Raw genomic sequence first — 10,036 nt, 5'->3', positions numbered from 1 at the left:
CGAGATCGTTCTTGCTAATGGGGAACTTGTCCGTGCCACAAGGGATAATGAGTATTCCGATCTTTACTATGCAATCCCCTGGTCGCAAGGAACTCTCGGTCTCCTTGTAGCTGCTGAGATCAGGCTTATTCCAATCAAGGAGTACATGAGACTCACCTACATACCAGTCAAGGGAGATCTTCAAGCCTTAGCTCAAGGTTATATTGATTCTTTCGCACCAAAAGATGGTGACAAGTCAAAAATCCCTGATTTCGTTGAAGGCATGGTTTACAACCCAACGGAAGGAGTGATGATGGTTGGAACATACGCATCTAAAGAAGAAGCCAAGAAGAAAGGTAACAAAATCAACAATGTGGGATGGTGGTTCAAGCCGTGGTTCTACCAACATGCACAGACCGCTTTGAAAAAGGGACAGTTCGTTGAGTACATCCCAACTAGGGAATACTACCACAGGCACACAAGGTGCTTGTACTGGGAAGGGAAACTTATTCTTCCTTTTGGTGATCAGTTCTGGTTTAGGTTCCTCTTTGGTTGGTTGATGCCTCCTAAGGTCTCTCTTCTTAAGGCTACTCAAGGTGAAGCTATCAGAAACTATTACCATGATATGCATGTTATTCAGGACATGCTTGTTCCTCTTTACAAGGTTGGTGATGCCCTCGAATGGGTTCACCGCGAAATGGAGGTAAAACTAAAAGCTCTACATCATGATTTATCATCTACTAGTTAAGGATTCTCTTAATGTTATTAACAAACTCATGACTTGTTTGACTTCTTTCAGGTGTATCCAATTTGGCTTTGCCCACACAAACTCTTCAAGCAGCCAATCAAAGGCCAAATCTACCCAGAACCAGGCTTTGAGTACGAGAACAGACAAGGAGACACAGAAGATGCTCAGATGTTCACTGACGTTGGAGTCTACTACGCACCTGGCGCCGTTCTAAGAGGTGAACAGTTTGATGGATCAGAAGCTGTACGTAAGATGGAGAAGTGGCTGATCGAGAACCATGGATTCCAGCCTCAGTATGCAGTGTCTGAGCTCGACGAGAAGAGTTTCTGGAGAATGTTTAATGGTGAGTTGTATGAGGAGTGCCGCAAGAAGTACAGAGCTGTTGGAACGTTCATGAGTGTTTACTACAAGTCCAAGAAAGGAAGGAAGACTGAGAAAGAAGTTAGAGAAGCCGAACAAGCTCATCTCGAAACTGCTTACGCCGAGGCAGATTAAGTAATAATAAACCCCCAAGTTTGATGAAAGTGGCTTGAGACTATTATTATAATCGCTAGTTATGTGTTTTCCTATTTTCAGTTTAGTGTCTTCAAGACTATTGTTCTTGTTGCTGTTTGCTTGCTTGCTTGTTGTTGTTGTTGTTGTTGCTTGACTTATGGGTTTGAGTGGATTTTAGATTTTCAGTTTTGGATTTGCTAGTTTGCTTTTGTTTAAGATAATTAAGGTTTCTCTTTGTAGAACATCTTTGCTACAAAACACAATCTAAAAACACTACAAAGGAATTTGTCACACTACAAAGGAATCCTAAAACCCCAACCGGTCATCTTCGGTTCAAATACTTATATTCCCCTATTTACTCTAACCAAACCGCTTCCCAACCGAATATGAGTAATTGGCAAAGGTTTGGTTTGATTAAACCGGGGAATTTGAGTATTTGAACCGAAATTGACCGGTTGGGGTTTTAGGATAAAACTAGGCAGCCATTTCCGAGTAAGAGACCTCTCTGTTTCTGTAAGAATTTTTACAGAGTCGATTGTCTGAAGCCGAACCTTGGGCCTTGAAGCACACCTAAGAGGTAAGCCATTTCATTTTATAATCCTTTGAATCTCTTTTGTATTCGTAATTTTCCGATTCCGTTTCATCATGATGTTTGCGGCTGTAAATTTGGAAGTGGAAAGGTCTGTCCTTTATCTATGTAAAAATGGTGCATAGAAAGTGTTCGATAGAATGCCTAGCTCAAATTCATCTCGTTCATTTAGTTACTTTAGCTCTGTTTGGGATGTTACTATGAAGTCTCAGATACCCAATTCCTTAGTTTTCTTCTCAGACTTCCTCGTGTGAATCTTTTTGTCTTATAACAAAATTGACACCAGCAAATGTTTCTTGCAGGTGTTGAAACCTCGTGCTTGATTCTTGTATGCTTTTTGTCTCTGTTTCAAGCTGAACAAACTCAAACCTATTGGGAGTTTTTCTAGAGATTTATACCATATGTTAGTTTGACAACTTTGATAGTCTTGCCTCCTCTATTATCATCTGCACTGTGAAAATGTCACTGGTTTGCTCTTCATCTTGTCTAGCTCCCTTGCCACAGACCAAACGGTTAAGTCCAAGTTTTTTGAAACTCAAAACATGTACCTTAAATCTACGTGCTTCCACTGGCGACCCTAATTTTACAACTGGTATTAGGAAGCATATCAGTTACTTGTTCACAGAACCGCATGAGCTTCGTAGGCTAGCAAAGAATCGGATATTAGTTAGTCAGGAGTCTTTTACAGAGACCAGCACATTAGATATGGATTGGGAAGATCAGGAGGAAATTGAGGATACTGGGTCACCTTGGGAAGGTTCGGTTATGTACAGGAGAAATGCTTCAGTCACACATGTGGAATATTGCACTACCTTAGAGAGGCTTGGGTTGGGAAGATTGTCAACAGAGGTATCCAAGAAGAGAGCTTCCTCAATGGGACTAAGAGTGACAAAAGATGTAAAGGATTATCCAGATGGCACACCAGTTCAAATTTCGGTTGATGTCATAAGGAAGAAGAAGAAGCTGAGACTTGATGGGATTGTCAGGACTGTTATCACACTTGGCTGCAACAGGTGCATTTTTTATGAACTCATCACAGCTTCTTTACTATACCACCTTATGGTTGCATCAACTTTGTTATTTACTGGTTTTCTCTTATGTGGTTGAAGATGTGGTGAGTCAACAGGAGAGAGCATCTTCTCCAACTTCTCGTTATTACTAACCGAAGATCCAGTTGAAGAACCTGATGTCATTGATCTAGGATTCTCATTTGGTAGTGACAAAGCTACTTCCTTTTCTGGATTGTCGGATGATAAAGAAGAAAATGAGGATGATGATGATGATTCATGGATAGATTGGGAGGATAAGCTTCATTTCCCGCCTGAGGCGAAAGAAATAGATATCTCAAAGCATATAAGAGACTTGGTGCATTTAGAAATCACCATCACTGCGATATGTGATCCTGCGTGTAAAGGAATGTGCTTGAAGTGTGGTGCGAATCTGAATAAGAGGAAATGTGATTGTGGCAGAGAAGAGAAGGATAAAGGATATGGGCCTCTCGGAAACCTGAGAGAGAAAATGCAACAAAAAGAGGGTCTGAGGAACTAAACTCAACAATGCTTCTAATCAGTTTCACAAATTTACATGTTACTATAAACAGTATTAAAATCTTAATGAGACTTGAAATACATTGAAAAGAGACTGAAAGATATAAATGGTTTCTACTTCTTCTTAAGCTCTAGTAGTCTTGACCATCTCTTATGAACATAAGCTGTATTTGTCTCTATCGATGTGTATTTGTAAAAGAGTTAGGATTGTGAGTATTAGCATTATTAGATCATCTTTACAAATTGAGTTCCAGGATAAAACTGTAATTGAGTTGCAGCAGTTCTACTATGGTTACCATTCACGAAGGGTCGTCGTCTATATTTGTAGGGATGGTGTGAGTGAGTCTTATTCTAATCAAGTTCAGTTTCAGATCAAATTGTGAAGGTATGGATCATGGTTCTGGTTTTGTAATCTCATTCATTTAGATTTTGGTTCTGGTTTTTGCAGTCTCATTTTTTATTTTGGTTATGATTTTTGCAGTCTCTAAGTAACTCTGAATTTGTTCATTGGTTTTGCAGGAAACATTTGGGAGTTTGATGATTACATGGATTTGGTACTAGAGGAAGAATACAACATGGTTTCAAATTTATATTTTGGTCTTTCTATTGTAAAAATCTTTTGGAGTTATTTTTGGTATTGATGCTGGAATTTTTGGAGTTTTGGTTTGGTATTGATGTTGATTTTCTTAATTGGCATAACATGTTTTAAATCTTATAAAAAAATTGTATTTCATGAGAATGAAAATTTATAAATGTCAAAAATAACTTGGTATATTATAAATATTTTTGGTATGTTATATATAATTTATATTGGGATTTCTAGAGTTTTTGTTTGGTTTTGAATGAAAATTTATGTATATATATATTTTAGATCAATATTTAAAATTAATATGGTTAAGATTAAGATTAAAAAATTGTTAGATCAAAACATGGGTATTTTAGTCATTATTCTAATCAAATCCATTTAGATGAGAATGTAAATAAACCAAACAAACAAATTTCCATTCAGATGCATCATCCAAATAAACCATTTCTTTTTTTGTTTGTTGAGTCATTTGACATTCAAATGAATCATTTGGATGAAGCTTTTAAATGGATCATTTGAATGAAAATGCCAAATGGTGAAACAAACAGGGCCAAAAGTAGTTCAGATTCCAAAACACGTTATAACAAACATTTCATGTAAATTTGTGAAACTGAATAGGATGCAGATGTTGACTTACTGAAAAACTCACGAGAGTTAGGCCATGTTCGTTTTCTTGATTGGGATGAATCATCTAAGTGAAGATAAAAAATGATATTTGTTTATGCTAAATTAAACAGACTAGTTAGATGAATCAGTTGAATGATTTTTTAAAGCTCATCCAAACAAAATTAAAAATCTAACCTAGTCTGATTGGTGCAGTGTGATGGAGCTGATTCAGCTAAATTTGAAAATGTCAAAAATACCCTGAAGAAAACCAAAGAATTACTTACGTCAACCCATAAATTTCCTATTTAGATATTTCTTTTCTTCTTCGGCTTCGACGAAACTTTGATCTCTCAGAATCTCTCATCGCTTCATCGTTTCATTGTCTCTCTCGTTCATCTCTCATAGCTTCATCGTTTTGGTAAGTTCTCTCTAACACTCTGATCTCTCTAACAGCTCCGATCATCTCAGATTGATTTTGTTGGTGTTTGATCGAACTCTGTGTAAGATTTTGTTGTTTGCTATACTTGATTTTTGATTCTGCATCTGCTTCCTTTGATTTCAGCTGGGTTTGTCCAAATTTGTTTTGTTCTCTCTTTGAGTTGAGAATTGTGATTTAGGTGATACTGCTTTAGAGTTGGAAATGAGTTCATGTTTGAATGATTAGAAGTGTTTGATGAGTCTAGAGCTTGTAGTTGTTGATGCAAACCACATGTTTGATGAGTCTAGAGCTTGTAGTTGTTGATGCAGACCACATGTTTGATGAAATGCTTCAATGAACTTGGCTTGATCTTGTGAATGTTTTGAATTTGGCTTGATCTTGTGAATGTTTTTAGACATGGGTTTGTGTTTATTTACATCCCTCTGTGACAATTTTGTTCTTTGCTATACTTTATTTTTGATTCTGCATCGATTCCTTTGATTTCAGCTGGTGGGTTTGAATAATTAGAAGTATTTGTACTGCTATTACTAGTTTATGCAGCATCTTTGAAGGCATCTTTGATATAAATTTATCCCCAGAACTATATAGGTTACAATAGTATGGACGTTGGGTTTGATTTCGCGGTTGCACCTGCTTCCACCAGTCTTCACCTTGAAAATTGGGCGCAATGTGATAGTTGTGGGACATGGCGACTACTGCCCCTTGGCCTGAATACTGAGAAGCTGCCTGATAAGTGGCTGTGTAGCATGCAAACGTGGCTGTAAGTATCTAGTTATTCCATTTAACCTCGCTTTTTAATATATCTCCTATTCAAGGTTTGTATCCTGTGCTCTTTTCTTGATTTAAGCACTAATCCTTTTTAGTCGCTATCATGGTTAGTTTGAAATAAGTTCATAGCTATTTATAGTTGAAGTCTTTTTAATCGTGTTAGGTCTTGTTCCCTAGAACAGCTGGGTCAAGCAGTAAAGATGTAAAACTGTTTTGACAAGGCTTCTACTTACTTTCTGGATTTGGTCATTCAATCTTGTGCAGAACCTTCAGGTTCTCATATTATCACATCTTCTTACCATCCTTCCTAAACTTCTCTTGTAGGCCTGGAATGAACCACTGTGGTGATCAGCAGGTTGACCAGAAAGCAAAGTGGCGATCAGCTGGTTGGTTTTGCTAACAGCTAAGAGTACATGTTCACTTCACTTGGGCTTCTTTTTTTTTTTTTTTTTCAAAATAACTTGTTCTTATTGTAGGTACTGATTGTCAGATAAAGACCAAGAAGAAAAAGGAGGGTGACAAACAAGAAAGTGATGGTTCCAAGCATATCACGACTGGTGTTGGCAACAAACTCGCCAGAGGTATGAAAGTAGAAGAAATACATTGGAATCAAGATCCGGAATGGACTCCAGCAGAGAGAAAAACAAAGCGTCCTGACAATGATTTTCACACTTTGGATATAGAGCGAGACACAAAGAAAAGATTACTCGCATCTAAAAGCAAACCTGATCACAAACGTCATCTACCAACTGCTAGTGGTTCCTTGTGTACAAAAGCTCATTGCAGAATCAATACTCCAGTGAGGAAAATAAGGTTGATGGGTTCCAAGCAGGGTAGCGATGGCAACAGTTTAAAATTGTTTGCAGATAGTGATCAAAAAGAGCCATCGATGGTCAAGGCGACAATAAATAAGATTTCAGTTCAGGAATCTAAAGCATGCCAAAGAAATGAATTGTTTCAGGCTGGTGGCTCTCATGAATCTGAAACATTTTCTGAAAACTTGAGAGCAAGATCTTTCTATTGATATAAAGATAGTCTTCTGGGTCCATTTGGTTTGATGGGAAATTGCTTCCAAAGTTGACTGTTCGCAGGGTTGTGTCATTCGGGTTATGTGTTGGGAATTTGGTCATAACTTTAAAACCGTGAGTCAAAATCAAGATCTGTTTTTTTTTCTGTGGCTTTGTATGTCTGTTGTGAATCTTTGTATGTCTCACGAGAGTTATTCGCATGGCGGGTTAGAAACTATGTTATGTCAGTTACAGATGTCTCCCCTTCATATGGAATGACTTTGTTTCTCTCGGCTGGAAACAATATCAGAGAAAGGATACACTTCCCTCTGCAACGTTACAGATTCAGAAATGAGAATATGGTGTGCACAATTATAAGCTCTCAACAGTGGTTTCAGAGAAGGAACTGTTTGCATTGAGATAAAAGAAATAGCAATACTGTGATGCAAATACTAGAAATAGAATCAATCAAACAAACCAGACTACAGTCAGGCAAGCTATCATGAAATGTACCTGATTGATCGATTTTAGGATTAAGCTGCAACCATTCATCGTGCAGTCCATTAAGTAGATACGGGGAAATTTTAGATTCTTGTCATTAGTTGGTGTCTCTGCTTCAGAACAAACAAAACAATAGGATAAGAGAATGAAGAAAAAAGTTGAAAACATGTCCTTTTCACTTTCGAAAGATAAGAGGAAAAAAAACTAGTTAAGTAGCTTCACGTAAAATATCCTATAAATATATGAGTTACTCTTCTTCTCTTTACTCACTCTGTCTCTCTCTCTCTCTTTTAATAATATCTCTCTCTTATTTTCTCTGTAAGAAACAACAAACCCTAATAATAATGCCGGCAATGACGAAAAGAAGAGGAACAAAGAGAAAGATTGAGATTAAGAAGCGCGACACTAAACAACAACGCTCGGTGGCTTGCAGCAAACGCCGTCAAACTCTCTTCTCCAAAGCCGCTGATCTCTGCCTTCTCTCCGGGGCCAACATCGCCGTCTTCGTAACCTCTCCGGCAGAGAACAACGACGTTGTCTACTCCTTCTCCGGCTACTCTCCTGCCTCTGAAATTGCTGACTGTTACCTCAACGGCAAGCCTCCGACGATGATTATTAACCCCCAATCCAAGCTAGGGTTTTGGTGGGAAGACCCTGATCTCTACCGTTATTGCGACGATCTCTCTGAGTTAAACGTGATCGAGGATCGTATGATGAGAACGAGGAAGCATCTGATGGCTTGCCTTGACAAGAAAGAAAAATCACAATCTGTTTCCAATTCTGATCAAAACCCTAGCCCCTCTTCTCTCGACGAAAACCCAAAGTCCTCGAGTCCATCTTCATGTGATGAAATTGCTTCTTTTGAACAGAACTGTACTTTCTCCTCCCTCGAGAAGATCTGTGGCGAGCCTTCATCACAAGCTACTTGTTACTATGACCAAAACCATACCTTCGCTATTGAAGATCTCTACCGCGACTCATCATCCGGTCAATCAGGTTACTTGCTGAAAGAAGATGATGTTGGATTTGTTGAATCTTTATGGGAAACAGAGAAACAGAGTGACATAATGAGTATGTTCCAAGAAACAGTCCTTTAAGCATAATTAGGGTTTTAATCTTTCTTTTAAACTCTAACTTGATCTGTTCATTACGTAATTTACCTTGTTATTATTCTGTGTTTAACGATCTTGGAGATTCATGTTGTTTATTTGTTTTCAATTCAATATTGCAATATTATATATATATATATATATATATATATATATATATATATATATATAAATGTCTATTGTTTGTCTAGTCGAAACTGAAAGATACAAATGGTTTTTACTTCTTCTTAAGCTCAAGTAGTCTTGACCATCTCTTTTGAACAGAAGCTGTATTTGTCTCACCAACATCTACAAAAGCAATTCAGAAACCAAAGCACTTTAATCCTTCTGAACAATTAACAAACATGTCATGTAGGAATAGGGAAACATAACAAACAGAGTGCTGCTTACAATGCAGTGTCGGTTCCGATTTCTCACAGAGATCTGAACATATGTCCTACAATCAAACAACAATATAAGTGAAACAATCAGACTTATGGATTCCATGAACCTTGGTAATAGTTTGAATTGAATCTTACTTTAGCATAAGTGGTGAGGCGGATAGTGTCTTGTACAAGGGAATCAAGGTTAGCTTCATAACCAGGTCTCACATATATAACCTGCCAACAGAGACTTATACTCATCTCCACTTTGTTGATATGTAGAGAGAGAGCTTATGATGTTCTAAAGGGATCTCACCGAGGGATCATCACCGCCAATTACTGGCAGTGTCGAAGCTCGATTTTCCCGGCTTGATGGCAAAATCCATACGGTAAAACTTGTATCGATCTGGTCACAGATATTTCCATTAGAACATTTTCCTTGCCAAAGGGTTTTTCTCAAAACGAAACAGTTACCAGTCGAGAATAAAGAGAGGAGCAAATGCTGCACTTTCTTGCGATAGAAGTCATGATCCTTCCATCAACCGAGAGGCCCATGCTCGCGTGCTAGACAAGTAAAAAACACTAAATGATTGGTTGGGTAAGAGAGAGAGAGAGAGAGAGACAGAAGACAGATTCTAATGTTTAAACACTGTCACTTCAACGCATCAAAATCTAATGTACCCTTTGGACAGAGAGGTCAACAGAGACACGGGAATTGGCAGGGCCGTCTTCAACAAGATCTTGGAGTTGAAGATCACGAAGAGAGACATCGTACTGAGTGTTCCAGTTTCCATTCCATTTGCCTTCACTAGGAGATAAAGTGATCAGACGCTTTTTTGAGCTCCCTCCTCCATTAATAGCTGCCTGTATTCACATATCTGATCAGTGATCATCGTTATTTCACATCCCCCACAGAAGGAACTAAATATGAAAAAACATTCAGTGAGTGTTAGAATTTAGAAAGGAGAAGAAGTAGTATATATATACCGACCGAAGAAGAAGCATCGTGTTTCTTGGAGAGACAAGAAATAGGAAGCAAACGAGGTCGTAGAGTAAGTCCGGAAACCTTGTTATTAGAATTCAAGAGATTTGGAGATACCAAAAAACGTACCGCCATGGATGATACTTTCAGAAAGAAGCTTTGGTGTGTGTGTGGGGTGGAGGAAGAGAACTTGAACCATGCAAACCTTATCCGTTATATATATTATACACTTACACACAACCACTAGTCTTTTTGGCGCTCTACGTGTCTTTTTCTCATACTTATATAAACAAATTTACCAAAATAAAGGTCAATAAA

The 10,036-nt window shown here is 38.0% G+C and overlaps 4 protein-coding genes across 10 annotated transcripts in view; 3 read left to right on the top strand and 1 right to left on the bottom strand.

The window, feature by feature from the left end:
* LOC104765853 (delta(24)-sterol reductase-like) overlaps positions 1-1,443 on the top strand; it is a 3,329-nt gene extending 1,886 nt beyond the window's left edge. The window contains exons 3-4 of the mRNA XM_010489631.2: positions 1-682; positions 779-1,443. The exon at positions 1-682 is cut by the window's left edge and continues 23 nt beyond it. Of these exons, the coding sequence (XP_010487933.1) occupies positions 1-682; positions 779-1,222 (1,126 nt within the window). The 3' untranslated portion in view covers positions 1,223-1,443. The remainder of the gene's footprint in view (positions 683-778) is intronic.
* LOC104765851 lies at positions 1,708-3,558 on the top strand. The gene is made up of 3 exons (XM_010489630.2): positions 1,708-1,799; positions 2,114-2,824; positions 2,921-3,558. The coding sequence occupies exons 2-3, from the start codon at positions 2,271-2,273 to the stop codon at positions 3,357-3,359; spliced, it is 993 nt and encodes a 330-aa protein (XP_010487932.1). The 5' UTR covers positions 1,708-1,799; positions 2,114-2,270; the 3' UTR covers positions 3,360-3,558.
* On the top strand, positions 4,856-8,483 carry LOC104765850. 6 transcript variants are annotated; one of them, XM_019241341.1, is made up of 4 exons: positions 4,856-4,968; positions 5,568-5,749; positions 6,082-6,166; positions 6,248-8,483. In XM_019241341.1, the coding sequence occupies exon 4, from the start codon at positions 7,508-7,510 to the stop codon at positions 8,360-8,362; it is 855 nt and encodes a 284-aa protein (XP_019096886.1). In that variant the 5' UTR covers positions 4,856-4,968; positions 5,568-5,749; positions 6,082-6,166; positions 6,248-7,507; the 3' UTR covers positions 8,363-8,483. The 6 variants fall into 6 exon arrangements, with proteins under 6 accessions (XP_019096886.1, XP_019096885.1, XP_019096884.1 ...); XM_019241340.1 differs by having other exon boundaries at positions 4,857-4,968; positions 5,578-5,749; positions 6,082-6,143; positions 6,234-8,483; XM_019241339.1 differs by having other exon boundaries at positions 4,857-4,968; positions 6,082-6,143; positions 6,234-8,483.
* Positions 8,413-9,914, bottom strand: LOC104765848. Of its 2 annotated transcripts, none has more exons than XM_010489623.2 (7): positions 9,728-9,914; positions 9,418-9,600; positions 9,211-9,300; positions 9,053-9,142; positions 8,893-8,973; positions 8,765-8,810; positions 8,413-8,662 (listed from the first exon to the last, which is right to left on the bottom strand). In XM_010489623.2, exons 1-7 carry the CDS (start codon positions 9,851-9,853, stop codon positions 8,592-8,594), a joined length of 687 nt encoding a protein of 228 aa, XP_010487925.1. In that variant the 5' UTR covers positions 9,854-9,914; the 3' UTR covers positions 8,413-8,591. The 2 variants fall into 2 exon arrangements, with proteins under 2 accessions (XP_010487925.1, XP_010487926.1); XM_010489624.2 differs by having other exon boundaries at positions 9,724-9,912.

The sequence above is a fragment of the Camelina sativa genome, chromosome 19, assembly GCF_000633955.1.
Source record: "Camelina sativa cultivar DH55 chromosome 19, Cs, whole genome shotgun sequence".
Lineage (NCBI taxonomy): Eukaryota > Viridiplantae > Streptophyta > Magnoliopsida > Brassicales > Brassicaceae > Camelina > Camelina sativa.
Note: the sequence above shows the minus strand (reverse complement) of the source record. Positions and strands in the feature narration are given on the sequence as shown.